Consider the following 21073-nt stretch of genomic DNA (forward strand, 5'->3'; position numbering starts at 1 on the left):
TGAAAATTTGAAAATGAAACCTTCCTGGCTACAGAGTGGACACAGAAGTTCACGTTTATGCAGGTTCAACTTGTAACCTGAAAGTTTGCCAAAACATTCAAAAATAGTGAGAGCACAGGGAAGAGAGCATAAAGGCTCTGACATACACAGCAGGAGGTCGGCAGCATATAAGGATATTTTGTGCTCCTGGTCAGCTCTCATGATGCCCTTAATGCAACTGTCAGCTCGCAGCTTAATCACCAATGGATCAATTGATAACGCAAAAAGAAGAAGGGACATTTCATTGTTTTTCTTTACGCTACCTGTTCTGACCTGTCTCACCGATGTGATGTTTGTGTAATGTATGTATGGCTGGAAGAGGTCTAATTTCACTGCAGGCAACTGCAAGTGAAAAATAAATCATCAACATCATCCGCATCCTCCTCGATTTCTCAGTTTTATCTGAATGTAGAAGCAGAGGTCATCCAGGTCTTTTTTGGTTTTAGATGTCCTTGATCCAACACAGCTGATTTAAATGGCTGAATGACCTCCTCAACTGAACCCTTGGTTTAGTGAAAGTAATTGTTGAAGTTAATTCGATGATCAATTGGACAAAAAGAGTCTAAATATCAGTGGTATTGAAAGTAGCTGTGCATAACTAAACATTTGGAGCACTGAGCAGGAAAGTGCAGAAGGGACAGGTGGAGGTGCTGCTAGTGAGTAGGCTACGAGCTAAGCTGGTGAATCCCTACAGACAACGTGAATGAATACTGTGAAAAAGCAGGTGATCGAACAAGATAAAACACATGAAGATTAGACTTATAAAATAAGATGTTATGAGTTATTAATTAAACTGGCTACATAGTGGTATTTTTGTGAACCTTATCTATGTGTTGTAAAAGGAACAGTAAGTGATACTGCAGAGAGCCAATATCAAGTGAGAACGCCTCCCAGGAAGGGACAGATCAGAGATCTCTGAGGGCAAAAGTCCAATCATGTTTCTGTGTTTGCCCAGACCTTGTAATAACCAACAAAGCCTATCCACAGATATAACTAAGCATCAGCACATAGGGGATAATAAACCATCGATGTGCTTCTGACCAAAGTAATTTAATGCTTCCAGTAAAGAGTAAGACTTTAAAATTACAAAATGCTGTGTCCTTCTGCAACGCACTAATTACTTTAAGTCATCAGGAACTGACAGACATTGGCCTCAGTCTGAACCCAGACTTTACTTCGGATTGGATCCACAGTATCCCACCCGGGATTAGAAGACCATCAGACGCTCCATGTTGTCCTTTAAAAAAGTATTGAGAATAATCTCATATCGGTAATGATAACGACAGAAGATTCAGTAACATTACAAAAACATCACAAAGTAAGAGAAGAGGGAACAACTGACCACATGTCCATTTTGGATTTTATCTCTGAAGAGATGCATTGTGGGACTGCTGGTCAGTTTAAAGGGACACAGTACTTTTTATTGAGCAGGTGATGAGAAACATTTAGCGTGGACACAGTAATTTTCAATAAATTCAAATATTTTCTTTGGTTAAATACCATATATAATAATATTAGGCATAAATATAGAGATTTTACATAGCATGGCAGAATTATATCTGTTTTATATGATAAGGATTTTTATGACATTAACGAAAAACATAAAAAAATTGATCCAGACACATACTGGTGATGAGAATTTTGAAAAAACCCATTTATTCCTCGAGGTCTCTTTGGTTTTGGAGAATATGACCTAGACTTACTAACCACAGCTTTGTGGGAATCACCCAATTCAGTGCCCTGCGCTATATTGTAAATAATAGAATATAATCCGGTGCCACCTGAGGGCCTAAAGATGATGGTCATCCAATATTGGATTGTTAATATAGTGTTAACAAAAGAAAACTGCTCCAGAATCTTTTGTTAACACTTTGTACTGTAGATGATGATATTCACAATTTTATTTTAGCAGTGTTCAGAAATGGTTCCACCTCTGCCCATCTTTACTTTCTGAGAAAATGTACCACCTCATTTTACAGTCTTTTGTTGCCTCCATCCCAACTTTTGTTCTTTTAAATGTGTTGGTGCCATAAGACTAAAAATTAGAAAAAAAAAAGATGATGATGATGATGACAACAACAAATATCTGCCTGACCTGCCTGCACACCAGAAACAAAGAAACATTAGGATCCACTGAATGGCTCGCTCTTTGATGTGTAACAATTCTTTTCTGTAACATTTACGTCTTTCTCTCACAACAGGTTTGTGATGTTCCACAATGTGAGAATCCCACGCGAGAACCTGCTGAATAAAACCGGAGATCTGACTCCTGATGGTCGCTACGTGACACCATTTAAGGTCCGTGCAGATTTCCAGTGGCAGCCAAAGAAGGCACTTCAAACTCAACAGCCTGATTTCCTGTGCCTTAGCTTTTTTTAGATATAACCTTTAACCATATTCTAGAGAACAATGGGTTTATTTCAGAGATGCTCTTTCTTTAAAGAACTAATTATTTATAAGTTATTGAAATTATTAGCGGTTAAAAACACTTATCAACAGCAAATGTAGAGATACAGTCACTTAGCTGGCTGCAAGCGGCATTTCTGACAACCGGCGGTTGAAAGCTGCTGGGAGTCCGTCTCCCCCCCCCCCCCCCCCCCACATGTAATGTTGTTCCTTCAGTGTGTTGGTTTCAGACATTATGCAAATGTCCTGTTTATAAGATTGAATCCTGCAGTCAGCTGAGACTGAAGGAGTCACCTGGATGAGTGACGAAACGTTTCTCCCACAAAACGCTACGTCCAGATGAACAGAATCAACTTTTGGAGAATGTTGGGGGCTCTTTATGTTCCTCCCTCGCCTAACCCCACAGCCCCCCACCTGATTCATCTCGCTCCCCGCTTTGTGCCTATTGTGTGAAAGGCAAGCCTGTGACCACTAGAAGTATGAGGAGGTGGATGAAGGAGGGCTTAGCAGAACTACAGGGCTGTTTTGAGGTGATAGGCTGGGCGACACTCTGTGAAAATCATGGTGAGGACATCAATGAGCTTACTGAGTGTATCAACACAACCTTTTGCACCTAGTCCATTGTCCCAGCTTGGACGGTCCATTGTTACCCAAATAACAAGAGGAGGTGAGAATGGTTCAGGTGTTCTTAAGGGCAAGATAAGAGAGGCTAAGAACAATTACAGAAGAAAGGTGGAGTGGAAAGTCCAGCAGCATGAGAGAGGTGTGGAGTGGCATGTCTGCTGGACCAGACAAGGTAAGTCCCGATGTCCACAAGCCCTGTGCCCCCCCAGCTTTGTGGAGTCTTTCATAAACTGAATCTGAGTCTGAATCTGAGGGTCCCAGTGCTGTGGAAAACATCATGCTTCAATCCTGTACTGAAGACCCCCAGGATTACAGACCTACTAACTTCTTACGTCATGAAGCCCCTGGAACCATCTCCAACCTATTGTCAGGCCACTTATCAGAGGCTCTGGCGGGTGCAGCAAATTTTGAAAGCAGAACTGAGACGGAGAGCCGTAAGCTGCTCCAACTGTGTGTGCCGCCATCGTGGTATATAGTAGAGATGGACCGATCCGATATTACGTACTCAGTGCAGACTGAGTCTAAATCCCTGAAATGTCTCTGTCAACGCATTTCAAGCAGTTTGTCCAAAGTTTGTTCGTTCTGCGCTCCAGATGGGCCGAACGTGTTAACATGTTTAATCGTGATGACTGCGTTTAAGCCGCGTTAACGCTGACAGCGAGGTTTTTTTGTTTTTGGAAACTAGTTCGTCCATGTTTGGACTTCGTCCGTGTTGTAAATGTGCAAATCCGTCTGCGCATAATTACATTGCCCCGCCCATCAAAAAGAATATATCGCCCATGGGCGATTGTTGGATTGACTGTTGGTTGGAAAATTTTTACATATCGCCCGACCCTGGTCTGAATAAACTGTGCAGTCCAGCCACAAATCGAACACTTGTGTCCGACTCGTCTCTGCTGTGCACCCTCATCCAACACCACGCAGTGCAGGGTGCAGGGTATAAGAAGGCTCCTGCAGTGGTTGGGTTACGTTAGCATGGCTAATGCCAGGTGCACAGTATCATCACCAAATACATGCAGATACATGTGGACGGGGCTTTCATCAGTGCTGGTGATTTTAACAAAGCATGGTTAAAGATGGACACACAGTACGTAGAATGTGCCAACAGAGGAAAAACACATTAGACCAAGTGCCCAGTGCAGTGAACCCAGTGAAGGCTGCCGCCTCTGATGGTATGTGTACTCAAGGCATGTGCTGACCAGCTTATGGGCGCCTTCACAAAGATCTTTAACAGATCCCTAACAAAGCCAACATCCTACCCTGCCTGATTTCTGCAATCAGGCTGTAATAATTCTGCCATCAGCAGACTGTGACACGGTGCTTAAAGGTCGATTCAGTTCAAAACCTCAGGCCGTCTCCTACAGCAGTGTTTCACTGACCTTAATAATCACCTGAAATGTTTAGAACAGAGCAGCACATATTACTGGCATAAATATTCACGCACGTGTGTATATTTCTGTCAGTACTCTGTGCCTGCCCAGCATTTGAATGGCATGTAGTTGCTGGAACTGTGGGATCGAGAAATGAATGAATTCACATTTAAGTTTTGATTTTGTGTAAGAACATTAGCAGTGCAGTTAAATAATCATTTTATGTTTTCATATTCAGAAACGCAATTCAGCAATCCTGTGAAGGACCACACGGACATTTTATTAATGACTAATAATAATAATATCTTTGCTGTGTTTTTAATCAGTCCTCATCAGTGTCTCTTTTGTCTCTTCCAGGACCCTAAAAAGCGTTTTGGGGCATCTCTTGGTGCCTTATCAGGGGGCAGAGTGTATATCACCAGGATGGCTCTTATCAACCTGAAGTTAGCTTTGACAGTGGCTATCCGCTTCTCAGCTGCCAGGAGACAGTTTGGACCCACAGACACAGAGGAAATCCCTGTTTTAGAGTACCAGTTACAGGTAATAATATCAGGTACAGGTAACGTTTAGTGGGTAAAATAAGTTTCACCCAGTTTTCTAACTAAATATATTTGTAAAGGTGTTTTTGACATTTTCACTAGGTGTTGGGAACAACATATTCAATTTACTCAAAAAAATCAAACCATAAATGTCTATGAATTAAGCTACATGTGAAACAGGGGAAAGGTGTTGAACACATGAAGGAAGTGAGGTGCCAAATGCATGGAAAGTTAGGACACTGAAGCCTGACAGCTGCCACCTGTCAGTAATTAGAAGACAGCACTGCTACGATATCAACATTAATACCAGCTGATTCATTCATAAGCAGGTGTCACACAGGAAACCTCTCGATGTTTAACCCCAGGGAGCTTTCTCAACACCTTTGCAACCTTATTGTTGGGAAACGTACTGATGTCAACGAGAATTTCCAAACTGCTGAAGGCTCGAGTGAGCACATAAACCGTCCACGACCAGGTGCAAGATTTCAGACAGAGGGGTGAAATGAAATATGAGTTGTCCAAGAGTCAGTGACTACTTGTGGAGAGCTGCAGAAAGACCTGGAATCAGCAGATAGACAGCATGTTAGTAAGCGAGCTGCCTGCTCATGTTTGCCCCTCTGATGCTGGACAGGAGGCCCCGTGTGTTACTGAGGCAGGTTATTGGCCAGCAGATGGATGGGTCCGGTCCCTTCTCAGGATCAGGACTGACCTGGACTGTTAGGGTTTCCAAGTGTGCCTCGTATATTAGCAGCTGATTCATTGGTGCTGCCTGCACTAAGCTAGCCGCACAAAATGTGAAAGATAACACCAGAGTGTACTAATACTATGTAATCTATAATCCCCAGTTTAGTTTAATAATAATAATAATAATATAATAATGATAATGATATGATGATGATGATAATACATTTTATTTGAAAGCACCTTTCAGAACACTCAAGGTCACAGTAGAATAAAAAGCAACATAAAAGCATAAGACATAAACTAATAAAAGAGCAGAGTGGAGAGGTTATGTAGGATAAGTTATTTTGAACAAGTGGGTTTTGAGTTGGGACTTACAGAGAGAGAAGGAAGAGATGTTTCTTAAATCAGGAGGTCGTGGAGCAGAGCAGCTGAAAGCCCTGCTCCTCATGGTGGCAAGACGGGGGGAGGGGACGGAGAGTGAAAGGGAAGAAGTAGATCTGAGACAACGAGATGGGGCGGTGATCTTAACCAGATCAGAGATATGGAGGAGAGAGATGATGAATAGCCTTAAATGTGTGCAAGAGTATTTTGAAATTGATGCCATATTTGACCGGGAGCCAGTGAAGCTGCTGCAGGACAGGAGTGATGTGGTGGATAGATGGGGTCCTGGTGATGATACAGGCAGCAGAGTTCTGGACGCGTTGGAGCTTGTGGATGGATTTTTGAGTAAGACCAAAAAGAAGTGAATTACAATAATCAGTCCAGGAAGTAACAAGGCTGTGGACAAGAATGGCAGCGATGTGGGCGGAGAAAAGGACGGAGACGATTAATGTTGCGCAATTGAAAGTAATCAGACCGAGTAACATTATTAATGTGTGAATTGAAAGATAGAGCACTGTCGAGGATGACACACAAACGTTTCACAGAGGAAGAAACGAAGATCAGCGAGTTATTGATAGTAACAGAGAAACTGTTGGTTCATGTTGATTTAGTGCCGACCAAGAGGAGCTCGGATTGAAATGTTAAAGTTGCACATGCACACAACTGCTCCAACGTAGCAGTGGTGTGAAAACCTTTAACAGGACCTTAGGTTGATTTTTGCATCCCTGGTTTTATCAGAATGAGGAAGCTGTGCACATTTATGCATGTGAGCACTGTGATTGAAGGACTGCTGACAGTTACTGTTAGAGCCCATCAGACCAGCTTGCCTTTCTGAAGCGACTAAAACGTGGTCGGTTTTACAAAATAATCATTGCTTAGGAGCCATCCATAGATTAACATTAACCACTGTCAGAGCTGTTTCATTCATTCTTATTTTCAGTGTTAGGTCTGAGCTGTGGTGAGTTTCTGTTTAGATTTAAAGTTACTGTTTGTAGCAGTTACATCACTATTGTGTGCGCTTAGGCTTTTATTATTGGAATTAAAGTATAATTGAATCATTAAAATATCTTATGCATTATGGAAATGGATGCCAAGTAACAATAAAACAAACGACTGAAGTTGGATGAATTATAAAATCTGGACTGGAAGCTTTGAATCTTTCCTCGGGGACACACCGTCACACTGCTGTTAATGAAGATGTAAAAGCAGTTCAACTACTGAATATCCAGAAATGATAAATCCTCACATAAGGATTCAGATACAGTAACGATTTATGTAATGATCTGTACGCTGACGTAGTGCAGAGTAAATAAGGTTTGTTTTCTTAGTTTCCTGAGTCCATCAGTGTATTGTGGGAATCATGTTTTTTAATATTGAACAGCAACAGTAAGTAAGTGAGTGTGGCTGTTGTTATTAAATTCCATCTACTTATTGTGTGTTTTCCCAGCAATGGCGTCTGATTCCGTACTTGGCGGCAGCCTATGCTCTTGAAAACTTCACCAAATCCATCTTAATGAACTTTGTTGAGTTTCAGATTGGACAGATGTTGAAAGACAACAGTGACACAGTGAGTAAGCATGCAGCATGTGTGTATTTGAAGTGCTCGGTTTTTGTGAAGTAAAGTTGAATATATCTGTGTTTCTCAGGCAGGGATGGGCAGAGAGATCCATGCAATTGGTTGCTCCAGCAAACCACTGGGATCATGGACTGCTCAAAGAGGCATCCAGGAGTGCCGGGAGGCCTGTGGTGGACACGGATACTTGGCCAGTCAGTCTCTCTCTGTCTCAATATCACTCCTGCACATGCTCACTTAGGGCTGGCTGTCTCTCAGGAGGACGGGCAGGTCATCTACTAATCAGAACATTGGTTTGATCCAAGTCTGCATGTCAGCTATTGTCCAATATATTAATGTTGATCTTAAAATAATCTGCAAAGCCCTCTCAAAAAAGATTAGAGAAGATAACGCACAGTGCATCCTGACCAAACCAGTGCCATAAAAGGGAGGCACTCATCCAAAAATACAGAATCTTTTCACTTTAGGCAGCATGTTTCTGGTCCCAGTCATATAAAGGACACACACTGGTCCTTGTTCTCTCCTTGGATTTAACTATAATTGCTGTTTGTGTGGAGGGTTTGCATCTGAGTGACCACAGCTGCATATTTTTTATTTTGTCATTTTATTCCAAGACGAATTATAAACCAGGATGCTGCTGAAAGGTTCTCTGCCATGTTTGATGCTGATTTAAACTTGGTGATGTGGACTCAAAGGTTTCATCCTTCAGCAGTCAGTCTAACTCTATTTTAGACAAAGTGGCACCTCTGGAAAAATCTACTATCCTATGTTTAAATGTTTGTCTTTGGATGAATGAAAATATTAATAATTTGATTATTGGACAGCATATCAGTTTCTTAGACTCTTCTGTTGAATCGAACCTCAGGAACCTCAGTGTCATATTCAACAGTTCAACAGAGCATCACTCCAAACGGCTGGTTCAGAGCCGTTTTTATCATCTAAAGCAGGAGTGTCCAACTCCAGGCCTCGAGGGCCGGTGTCCTGCAGGTTTAAGTTGTCCTTGATCCAACACAGCTGATTTAAACGGTAAATGGCCTCCTCACCATGTCTTGAAGTTCTCCAGAGGCCTGGTAATGAACTAATCATCTGATTCAGGTGTGTTGACCCAGGGTGAGATCTAAAACCTGCAGGACACCGGCCCTCGAGGCCTGGAGTTTGAGACCCCTGATCTAAGGATCTTGAGATGATTCTTCATGCCTTTATTTCGTCCTGTTTGGATTATTGTAAAAGTCTCTTTGCTTGTTTCTTTAGACTGTGCAGAATGCTGCAGCAACACTTTTAACTGGCACAAACAGAAGGTCACATATCGCTCCAGTTTTAGCTTCTCTTCATTGGTTGCCAGTAAAGTTAAAGTTTGGTTCAGGGAGCCTCTCTCTCTGTACACGTCACTGACCCTGGATCAGCAAACGGCCCCAGACCATCACACTTCCTCCTCCATGTTTGACAGTTGATGCCACACACTGTGGAGCTTTCACCTGCTCGACGGCGTACAAAGATCCTGCGTGACGAACCGAAGATTTCAAATGTTGATCCATCAGTCCATAACACCTTCTTCCAGTCTTCAGTAGTCCAATGGTAGCATTTCATGGCCCAGACGAGCCTCAGTCTTAGTCTGACGTCTGGCTTTCTTTCTGCAGCTCGTCCTGTCAAACCTGCAGCTCGAAGTCTTCTCTTCACAGCTGAAGCTGAGACTTGCTCGCTACGACCGCTATTACGCTTGAAGCTGTTGATCTGTGAGCCGCCATCACACAAGCTGTTAACTCTCAGAAACTTGTCCTCTGATTCAGCTGTGTCTGCCAGACCTCTTCCTGTCACAGTTCCTGAGTGCCTTTGATGGTGAAGGAATCGATTCACTGACTTTCTTTTAAATGTTTCTGTAGGAAAGACCTATATTTTTAAGTGTCATGATGGTCTGTCTCTCTTCCACTGTTAACTGGCTTTTTCTCACCATTTTTGTAGCAACATTGTTCTCTCTGGTGAACCTCCTTGGCTGGTCAAGGCTGTGAGTCGTTGCTTGGCAGTTTCCAAGGCCTCGGGAATGGACAGCTTGCTGTACTTGTTAGGCACTTTCTTTGTTGCACCTTTCTGCAGCTCCGATAGTTTGCTAACTTCCCTCTGTGCTACCTTGAGCTTAGCCTCTAGTCTCCTTCTCTATGGAGGGTACTGCTCTGTTTGACTGTTGAGCTTGTAGCCAAGCATCTCACTGATCACTGCTGCTGTGGTGTAGATCGGTAATGGTTGCAGTAGGTATCGAGAGAGAGCTAAATCACATCAATCTTTGGTGGGACCATCCTTTGCCTTCTTCTATGTCCACACACAGTTCTTAAAGGAGCTCTGCTGGTAGGTCGTTCCAAACATCTCAGAGAACTAAGCACAGGTCTGCTGTGGATGTCGGCGTCCTCACATCCTTCTGTCTGTAAGCCCAGACACACTCGATGTTGAGATCAGGGCTCTGTGGGGGCCGGACCATCCAGTACTTCTTGTTCTTCTTCACGCTGAAGATAGCTCTCCATGACCGGCTGTGTGTTTGGGCTTGTTGTCCTGCTGCAGAATACATTTGGGGCCAATAAACCATCATTTCTTCTGAAAGCTTTCTTTGTTTGCAGCATTTTTCACACCTGCCTAACACTTGTGCACAGTACTGTGTGTATACGTCAGTGTTTCCTTTTTTATTCAGTGAATCGGTTGGGTGACCTGCGTGATGACAATGACCCAAACTGCACATATGAAGGAGACAACAACGTACTGCTGCAACAGACCAGCAGCTATTTGCTCTCCTGGCTCCATGCAAAACAGCGTGGTCAGTCCTCTGTTCACCAGCAGATTATAAATACCTGCAGTAAAGGTCAATAGATGGGCTGGGTCAGTCACTGAAGCTTCTCTCTTTGGTGTTTGGTTATGGGGGTCAGATGGTGTGCGGATTGAGTCTCCCTTTCACACCGTGGATTTTCTGGAGGAGTCTCAGGAGATCCTCAAAAGCAGGTTCACTGCACTCACAGTGGACGACTGTGTGGATTCTGCAGGTACGTTACTTTCTGCTACAGCTTCAAATCAACTTTTACATGAGATGGTGGAATTTCTTCCTTTCAGATCCTCTTATATACTAAACCTTTTAAAACAGAGCGAGATTTGCAAATGAGGTAAATGTGTAATTTTCAATATGTTCCACAAACAAGAGTGTAGTGAACTTTAGTCACTTAGCCCTGATATTCAGCTTTACATTAAATGAACAAATGCAGTCTGACTGTGATTTGTTGTTTAAGTTTTGTTTAAAGTTAAACAGTTTAATTGAGCAAATATGACGAACTTTACCACAAACACCAGTTAAGTTAATTTCCCTGCTGACCCAGTAAGAAACAGGCTCCCTCCTCAGGATCTGGGGTCAGTTCTCAGCCCTCTGCTGTGGGTCTGAGAGGACCCCACACTGCACGCTGGTCCTAACCCAACACCATCGATGTGATTACAAAGGAGGGGAGGTGGGGAACATTTAAGGAAAAGGAACATAAATAAAAAGGGGAACTGATAGAGCCGCATGTGTCTGCTTCTCTGCACTGTAAGCTGCCTGATTGTGATTTATAATAGTTGGCCATAAACATGTAAATGTATCTGCCTTTCTGCTGTGACTGGTTCAGCTTGACTACAGACTATATTACTGAAACCTTTCCAGTGTAGCTAACATCCTCCCCCTTGTCTGTCAGTGCCTTTGGCAGCCTATAAGTGGCTTGTGTGTTTCCTGCTGGAGGAGAGTCAGAAGAAGCTGGAACAAGAGCGAGCGTCGGGCAACGATGACTTTGAAGCCCGTAACAACTGCCAAGTAAGACCAATGACTGTGTGCAGACACACACATACATCCAAACATCTGATTCTGGTGGCATTCAGCATCACATGCAGCTTCACTGGCCGAAGTTTGGACAGAAACTTGATGCTTTTTATCCAAATCAGACTGAGCTAAAGGTCGTTTGATTTGGATTCATCGATCTGAGATGAACTTACTCCAGACTGGCATGAACCCAGTATTTGAGATGACCTGTTACTGACACAGCCTGTGCTGCTGTCAGTGATGGACCTTGGAACTTGATTGCCTTTTTTTCTTAGTCAGCAGGAAGCTTTTATGGTCTGGGGAAAAGAGTATGAACACTATGAAATGTTCTGCCTCTAACTCTAAGATTTGTCTGTCCGCTCCAACCTTATATCGTCTACTCAGGATGTAAATCATAGTAAACAGATCAGGTCAGAAATATTCATAGCAGGCTGTGCAGCACCATGATGCAGACATTAGCCTGTATCTGCAGTACTGTATATACTGCACCAAAAGTTACAGAAACCAAACGGCTTCCCTGATTCCTCGATCCATGGATCAGTCAGTAGTGAAGCAGTCGGTGTACTTGATAATATCTGAAATGTGACATTTGGGGAATACAGTGTCAACATCTCTTTCCACAATGAATGTCTTTGTTTCTCTGGACAGTCCACATGCACAGAACACAATATATACACTGTCAACAGAAACCTGATGAAATGCCACCCACTTTGTGCAGAAGAACATACTTCTGTCTGCAGTCAGCACAGTTTCCTCCACTAGCTGTTGCTTCTGTCATGTGACCTGGGGTAGAAGGAGACTGAGTCCTAATAAAGACAACAGAGCTTTTCTCTGTCCTAATATCCATCCGTCTCCTCCAATTATCCTCATCAGGGTGGTGGGGGGGTGGAGCCTATCCAAGCTGCCACAGGGAGAGAGGCGGGGTACACCCCAGACAGGTTGCCAGTCCATCGCAGGGCTAGCATATTTCCTAATGATAAAGCGTTTTTGTTCTTAGTCAAATATAAATCAAAATATAAGTTTGATCAGTATATAAATAAGAAATGTAGTTTGAAATATCTGTTCTAATGCTTGAGTTCTGTGTGTGTCACATATTAAATACATAAATAAATACAAATAAATATGTCTACGTTTACCAGTACAATGAATCAGAAATTACAATACCAGTGATTCTAATAACAGAGCTGAGTACCCTGTGTCTGACTTTCAGAGAAGTTTATTTTAGCCAACAAGAACGTGCCTGAAATAAACAAATAAATACTAAATAACTAACCTAACAGAGTTTTAAAAGTAAAAGAAAGTCTTACTCTGTATTTGAGTTGATGTTCATGTTACAGAAATGTTCATGTGAAATTACACAGATCTAATTAGAATAAACTGAGTGAAACATGAAGCCAAATGTGACTGAATGTTTCAGTGTGATGTGAACTTGGGAAAAGCAAAGAAACTGTAATGAAGTGATTTTAAAGTTTAAACTCAGAGTCAGAGAGAAGTAGAATAAAAGTGGGTGGACACTGATGGTTACATGGTTGGATGGTCAACATGCAAAGATGTGACGCTCAGTAGGAGAGAGGGGGGAGAAAGGGAGAGCAGGTACCAAAGTGGGGTGTAAAATAGATTTGAGCTTCTTCCCTTTTATCTTCTGTCAGATGAGCAGTTCAGAAGATCTCAGACGGTCACAGCTGAACATGGCAGCAGTGGAGGTGGAGCTGCAGTCCGACCTGTGAAGTGATTTTCTAATTTGTGGCTTTTTGTCTGCTCATTTGTTCTGTGCTAAAAGCTTAAATCAGAAGGATTTCGATTTGCATCATACGTCCAGGAGCTCGGCCTGGAATAACAGGATCGTTCTGTGCTCATCCTTTCTCCAACCTCTTGTTACCAAACATAACAGAGTCAGCATGAGCTCAGAGCAGATTGGTCAGTATAGTATAATAAGTTTAGTTCAGGTGATTTGATTGTTATTTTGTTAGTGCTAAGTTGCTTCAAATAGTGAACATTCACTTTTTCATCTTTGGTGAAACGTAGAAGTCTGAATATTATTCTTTAGTGGGACAAATGCAGGTAAAAAATAATCCTTCCTTGCTGTCCAGGCTACTAAAATCATCCCAGAAATAACAAGTGGGCAGCAACCGCTAACAGATGGGACTGGTAGCATCTGATTTAGGCTGGTCAGGTTTCTTCATACCAGGGTGAGCAGGCATGTAAGGCCCCTTACCCACACTGGCTCCAGTTAAACTCTGCTTTATCTACTGGTGAGACTCGGAGGATCAGAGGTTTAGACTTTTTAAAAAGCCAGAATCAGCTTCCTGTAGAGGAGTTTTGTGGGCCTGCGGATTGATACGTCCAGAACACGTGCACGTGGTTAGATTACAAATCAGCTGTGTCTGTGTTTTTATGTCTTCAGTGTACTTAAATGTATGTATGTGTACAGGTTTACTACTGCAGGTCACTGGCCTTGGCCTACATTGAGCACACCTGCCTGCAGAGATTTCATGAGCTGACCACTAATCAGGACACATCAGCTGGTCTCAGACCAGTATTAAGGAAACTTTGTGCCTTGTATGGGCTGTGGAGCCTCAGCAGCCACATGGCGACACTGTACCAGGGTATGTAGTGGGCTCGATGCTGTATACACGGAGAAATCTTCATCGTAGTGATGTGGTAACACAGTGTTGTTGTTTCTAGGTAATTACTGGAGTGGACGTAAGCCTGCTGAGCTGGTCCAGATGGCAATCCTCACTCTCTGCTCCCAGGTACACGAGAAAGAGGCCGGATCTGTTTATGGCAGATATACAGGAATTTGCTCAAGTATACAGAAATGCATATACATTCCTATGTATAGGGCACAGCTCCACTTATTATCAAAGCAATTACAAATGCGGTTGCTGTAATAAGCACACGTGTGCATTTCGTACTGTCGTGTTTTTGTTCTTTATTCAGCTGTTTGTATTTATGAGTTAAGAGATGAGGAATAAAAACACATGAGTGGCTCCTTTGACAGAGTAAAGCAGATAATCTTACACATTCATCTTAAACTTGACATTTGACTATTTTGGTACCATGAAAGTCAAAACTCTGGTATGCTTCAGGGCGTGTCCACATTTTGATTAACGTGTCCACCGGAGAAGGCCGTATCCTGGGTCTCAGTCAGATTTGTGATTCACAACATTTGATTTCTAAACACAAAGACAGCAAAAAATCTCAAAGCTTCAGAATCTGTCGGTGACCTCAAAGCGACTCCATCCATCGTTTGGACCATGTAGTTATGCACTGACTCGTATGGTCTAACAGTGCCTTACTTGTGCTTTCCTGTACTTTGGGAATGTCTTCATGGAACAGAAGGACATTGAAGAAATGATGGCTTGGCCTGACTGTAAAATCTGCTCTGTCTCTCTCACAGCTAAAGGATGATGCAGTAGCCTTAGTGGATGTCCTGGCACCCACCGATTTCATCCTCAACTCACCTATTGGCTGCGCTGATGGACAGGTAAACACATACAAACACAGAAAATCCAGCTGTATCGTAAAAACGTTGCTGTCCGTCAAATTTCAAGGACATTGAAACATTTCCCTTTTATTTACATTTGGCTACATCGCAACACAAGTAATCTCAGATAATAAGCGTGAGAATCCGTGTTAAATACGTGAAGAAACACTTTTCCTTTGTCCTCTTCCTGCAGATTTACAACCACCTGTGGTCCACAGTAATGCAGGGCAGCAAAGTGCTGGAACGTCCATCCTGGTGGAAGGAGTTCTGCTCAGACAAACCTGTGCTTGGATCTCTGAGGCCTAAACTCTAAAACCCAGTCGTGCTCTGCAAAGGATCTCTGCGTGTCTGTGCAGTGCCTGAATTTGCTTGGGCTCAAATTCCAACAATGTTAGGAAATGTTGAACAAGTCCATTAAAAACTTTACAAACTCAAGATTTCAACAAGCTTTCATGAATCCTCTGCTCCATACACCGACATTTTCATTATCATTTAGTTGCACACGAGTGCTTAAACGTTAAGAAAACTGTGTGCTACTCAACAATAATTCAAATTAGTTGCAGCCCTAAGACCTCGAGCATTTCTGGTAACATCATTGTTGGTTGATAGCTGGTGTATTTTTATAGTTTAACCGTCTCTGCGTCCAGTTTTTCTAACTTCACACCAGAAATGTCGATATGCTGTTTTTTTCATCACATTTGTAGATCTACACATAGACTTGTGTATCACTATAACTAGATATAGAAAGATGCATTACACAGTATATACATGTGTGTATATCATCAAATAAAATGTGGCGTATCTTCTGTACGAAAACATCCCTTTTCACCCTTTGCTCATATAAATTTTACCCAATAAGAAGCTTTTATTTTTTTTTAAATACAGTTTTTAAATGACAATTTAATTAAGAAAAAAACAAACAAACCCTGAAGCCTGATTGGTTTTGTCACTTCATGCAGCAAGAACATGAGTTTTGCTCTCTAACAAAGAGAAGAATGTTGGGCCATCAGTTCATGCTCTGAGGCTCAGACGCACTCTGGCTATTCAACAGGACTATGATCCGTCCACCTCAGCACAGTTTCCTCCACTATCCACCTCTAAACGACCGAAAAAAACGATTTTGGCCAAAGTCTGGACTTAAATCTGAGGCTTTGAGCTGGAAAACACTCCAGGGTGGCTGATTTCTTCATTTTATTTTGTCTCATTGCAAAGAAGACTAGACCCAAGTATACAAGGCAGGGCAGGGATAGCTCAGTAGGTAGAGTGGTTGCCCCATGATCGGAAGGTCGGGGGTTCGATTCCCCTTAACAGCTACCCTGAGGTACCCCTGAGCAAGGTACCGTCCCTACACACTGCTCCCCGGGCGCCCAATGGCTGCCCACTGCTTCACTGAGTGAATGGGTTAAATGCAGAGAGCAATTTCCCCACGGGGCACAATAAAGTACACACAAAAGTTCCTCCACAGTAAGGTGAAAGACTCACAGCCATTGACTGGCATTCTTACTGCACAAACAGTTACCTGGTTTAGGGGGCAATTATTATTATTTTTTTTCACAGGCTTAGTTCAGCTTTTTCCCCTTAATAAATACAATTAATTAACAGCTGCATTTTCTTGGATCTTTACTGTCTAATATTAAAATGTATTTGATCTGGAACATCTTAAGTGTGACAAATATGCAAAATATAGTATAAATATATATACATTTATATAAATATATAAAGAAGAGCAAATACTTTCATAGCACTGTGTTAAAAAAGAAAAATGCTGTTTCTGTGCTGTGCTGAGCTCTGAAACCTGACTCTTCAAATAAACCATTCCTCTGCAGATGATCTGTTAGCTGTTTGACAACTACTCTTTCAAGGATTTTTGATATGAAAGGAAGGTTGGAGATTGGCCTATAATTAGCTAAGACTGCTGGGTCTAGAGATGGCTTTTTGAGTAAAGGTTTAACTACAGCCAGCTTGAAGGCCTGTGGTACATAGCCGATTATTAGAGATAGGTTGATCATATTTAAGATCGAAGAATTAATTAATGGCAGGACTTCTTTGAGCAGTTTTGTAGGAATGGGGTCTAAAAGACACGTTGATGGTTTGGAGGAAGTAATTATTGAAGTTAACTCAGAAAGATCAACTGGAGAAAAAGAGTAACTTAACATCAATGGTGCTGAAAGGAGCCAGCTGAGGTGGTTCGGGCATCTGACAAGGATGCCCCCTGGGCGCCTCCTGGGTGAGGTGTTTCAGGCATGTCCCACCGGGAGGAGGCCCCGGGGCAGACCCAGGACACGCTGGAGAGATTATATCTCTCGGCTGGCCTGGGAACGCCTTGGTGTTCCCCCGGATAAGCTGGAGGAGGTGGCTGGGGAGAGGGAGGTCTGGGCCTCTTTGCTTAGGCTGCTGCCCACGCGACCCGGCCCCGGATAAAGCGGATGAAGATGGATGGATACTAAAAGTAGCTGTAGATTGAGTAATTTTTTTTCTCTAATGGTTCAAATTTGATTTGTTTGTTGCTGAGTAGCTGTGGCAGTTAATCTTTGGGCGTTAAATGTCGTTGCTTTGTCCTTGGCTGCTGGTAAGTAAGGGATTCTTAGGTTCTTGATCCTTCCATCACAAATAGATGCTCTGAGACACGAACCCCTTTCACTAGTAGCTTCTACTAGCCACCAGCTATAACAACTGCTTTAATAGTAGTTAAAGCTAAAATTAAGCATTAGAAACTGTTACAGCCGTTTTTATCTCCAGTTCTTTTCTTTCCTTTTTTACTTTAGCTTCTTTTTCCTGTAAAATTTGCTTTTATTTTAAGGCTCCTGATCTGGCTAACAGTGTCGCTTTCTCCGACTCTGCCTTTAAACCACCAGATGATACACAATGAGACTACACTGTAGCCATTTTAAAACCATGCTTTGATCATAGCAGCATATGTGAGAGTCACCTTTTCATTTCTTTATTCCGCTTCATTAATGCTATTCTCAGTAATGATCGGCCATCTCGTCCAAGTGCAGTCTGCAAAGTCCTGAAAAGAAGCATCCTTGAAACTTTCAAGCAAGGTTGTTTGATCTTTGTTCATTTTTTCTTTAGAAACCTGTTGAAGCATCTCTTTAACACTGTTCACAGAAGTCTCCAACCTGCCGAACTCAACCATCGGTTTGTTTTATCTTGAATGTCATAACCCCAGAACGAGTTGACATAGGATTTTAAAATTCATACCAAAGGTGCAGTTTCTAAAATTCTTGGATAAGTTACATGGCACTAGTCCAAGATGGCGGCCAACCAAACCGGTTTGACAACCGGTTTGACCGGTTTCGTGCGTGTGCTCATGCGCGTTCAGGTGTGGTGGGGGTATGGTTGTTCGTGTGGAAATACCACAGGGGATCAGAGGGGTTATATGAGTTTATAGGTTTTTAACGGGGATTTAATTTAATCAAACCATAGGGTTTTTAATTAAACTATTTTTATCACTTAGGTGTATCGCAACATTCAGTTATGTGTTCTTAAAAGCAATTCTTTGTTTCTTGTTTCATTCTTGGCGGAGTGGAAGCTGTTTTGGTTCACAGTGCGCCTTAACAAAGAGGGGGTGCTCTAGTCAAAAGTGTTGGTAATAGTGTTTTAATCACACTAATTTTCTAAATCTGACAATGTCTCAGCTTGCAGTGAGGCATGCATTTTATTTTATAAATGGCACAAATGGGAATTTCTTCTGAATGGGTAATGTCAGCATGTTCACAAGCGTTTCATTTAATCAAACCCCTAGTTTTAATTTAACTAGTTTTTCTTTCCAGGGTTGATGCGATCATTTTATTTAAAAATCGGGATTTCGGAATGTTGAACTAAGAGTGAGACAAAGCCAGCCAGCTAGTTTTTAACACAGTAAATGTCACAAATAGCATTCAGTCCTTTAGAAAATAAATGCTATAAGCAGCCAGTATCGCTCTTTTCAAACTAATCGTCTTTTAAATACACTCATTTTGTGATTCCGGTGTCACACCTTGCACCGATGCAAGCATTTTATTTCTTTAAAAACGGATCAAACGGGCCATTTCTTCTGCAAGGGGTTTCATGGTTTCAGAGTAGTTTTTAACACAACAGATAGTCGCAAATAACATTCAGCCCTTTAGAAAATAAACGCTACAGTGATACTTCTAAAACCAGTCGCCCAGACCCGCTCCAACTTTTCAACAGCTGGCTAATTGTTTGAATTTGTTCAGGATTGCAAAAGCACACCGCTGGGTATCACTAGTTGAGTGTACCATGCGAACAAGGGCCCAGCCTATTGTTTAAAGTGGCCGGTATTGGCTCTTTTTGTAATTCCTCGACAAGGTAAATGGGGCAGGTGTAGCTACCAATCGGGTGGCGACCCCGCCTATTGTCTGAAGTATCGGCTCCTTTGTAATTCCTTGAGAAGACAAAAGCCCTGAAGGGTCTCATTTAAATTGATTGGAGACATACCTTTCTTTTTGGAAACACCCACCCTATATAAAAAACAGGCTCAGACCCCGAAACCCTGAGCCATTTACGCCTCAAGATTCGCTGCAGAGCACACCATTTTCTTTGCGATCATCAACACTAACATCGTTCTTTATAACATGGACATGTAAACGGTAAGTAAAACAAAACCTATTATTGTATTTTTAAAAAGTGTTATGTTAACATATTATAGGATATTCAAACTATTTTTTTTCCTAAAACAAAAGCTTAATTTTTTGGAGTTCGGGAGAACGGCCCAGGACCCTTTTCTTTAGAAACGGGCGCTTTTACAGCTGGAACTAGTCCTCTAACAGGCACAAGGTGTGTACAGCATTACTGGATTTTAAAACGTATGTATGTTTTAAACTAGCGATTGTTTTAAATTATGTAATAACGTTTTTGTTTGTTCCAGGGTTAACAAACTGAGCAGGAAAACATTCAGACACCGCGACCACAGAGCCCAACCTTACATCAGGTGTGTATACAACGGGATGTATAGTTGTGTATTATTTTTTAAAAAGAAAAAAAAATTTAAAAGGGGTTTAAACAATTACAAATGTTCTAAACTGACCGTTTTACACACGCCAGAGAACCGTGTGTGTGGAGGAGCAGGACCATCCCGAATAACGCACACTACAAGGTAAGCATAGGCATATATAAATTAGATAAAAAGAGATAGAGAGGGAGACACGCTTATTCAGTTTGAAATGGGTACATGTATAAAATGTTTTAACACATGTCTATCTATCTTCACAGACTGCAGAACAGCACCCCTCCTCATAATGATCAGGACACCGTACGATTCCAGACGTTTTTGGAATGTTTAAGCAGTATCGACCTCCCAGAACAACAAAAACCTGGAGCTTTGTGCAACAGTGGAGAGTCAGAACCGATCTTCATCAGCGAACCTACACCCCCGAGTGAGTGGCTACCTCGTGATTTCTCTGATGTTTTTGAGTACAGTATATCAGATTTTGATCTAGTTCATATACCCACCACCCCAGAATGTGTCAGAAAGAGCGTTGATTCACACATAGATTTCGAAGAAGGCGGCATAACAGACTCTCAAATATCAGCGGCGTATGATGCTTACATGAAGCTTCCAGACGCTCAGCCTGCTGAACAGACTCATATAGCTTCAATAGCTGATAAATTATGTTTGATTGAAGCTAGACTCAATCAATACCACCAAGAAGCACAGGTACAAAGGCAACAGTTTACCAAATTCATAAACAAAGTGTGTAGTACATTAGACAACATCTGCAGCAAAATTTCAAGTCCCTGACTTTTAAAATCCAGACCATGGACCCTCCAAATAAATTATTTAAACATAATAACGGAACCTCCACTCCTGTTAGATGTTTTGACTTAGAGACTTTTATGCAGTGGGCTGAAGAAACAGATAACAAATTAGACGATATTATAGCTAGACTTAATAGGGTGCCTGCATCAGCCTCATCTGATACACATCCTCGTCAGACTGTTCCTACGTCTGCTATTGCTGATGGGGCTATTGTTGCTAATAATAGTGATAGTACAGCAGGTGTTGCTCGGGCCGTTGCTGTTACTGATGCTAACCATATAGCTTGTGCTGCTGGTGATTTTGCGTCTGATGCACAATCTAGCCGGGTCACCTCTGCTGCAGCTACTGCAGTTGTTATTGAGCCCGTTACCGCTTCTACTATTATT

General features: G+C 42.1%; 1 protein-coding gene across 5 annotated transcripts in view; it reads left to right on the forward strand.

The window, feature by feature from the left end:
• Positions 1 to 15739, forward strand: part of acox3 (acyl-CoA oxidase 3, pristanoyl) — a 28833-nt gene extending 13094 nt beyond the window's left edge. For all 5 annotated transcript variants that reach the window (XM_085254871.1, XM_085254862.1, XM_085254845.1 and 2 more), the window contains 11 exons: positions 2241 to 2337; positions 4797 to 4979; positions 7491 to 7610; positions 7690 to 7810; positions 10294 to 10416; positions 10526 to 10639; positions 11315 to 11430; positions 13868 to 14042; positions 14122 to 14189; positions 14837 to 14923; positions 15117 to 15739. In XM_085254871.1, coding sequence (XP_085110997.1) covers positions 2241 to 2337; positions 4797 to 4979; positions 7491 to 7610; positions 7690 to 7810; positions 10294 to 10416; positions 10526 to 10639; positions 11315 to 11430; positions 13868 to 14042; positions 14122 to 14189; positions 14837 to 14923; positions 15117 to 15236 — 1324 coding nt within the window. In that variant the 3' untranslated portion in view covers positions 15237 to 15739. The remainder of the gene's footprint in view (positions 1 to 2240; positions 2338 to 4796; positions 4980 to 7490; positions 7611 to 7689; positions 7811 to 10293; positions 10417 to 10525; positions 10640 to 11314; positions 11431 to 13867; positions 14043 to 14121; positions 14190 to 14836; positions 14924 to 15116) is intronic.
• Positions 15740 to 21073: the final 5334 nt, after the last annotated feature.

The sequence above is a fragment of the Mchenga conophoros genome, linkage group LG3 (assembly GCF_057382185.1).
Source record: "Mchenga conophoros isolate Kocher_MC1m ecotype Shallow Benthic linkage group LG3, M_conophoros_male_GT1.1, whole genome shotgun sequence".
In the NCBI taxonomy this organism is placed as follows: Eukaryota; Metazoa; Chordata; class Actinopteri; order Cichliformes; family Cichlidae; genus Mchenga; species Mchenga conophoros.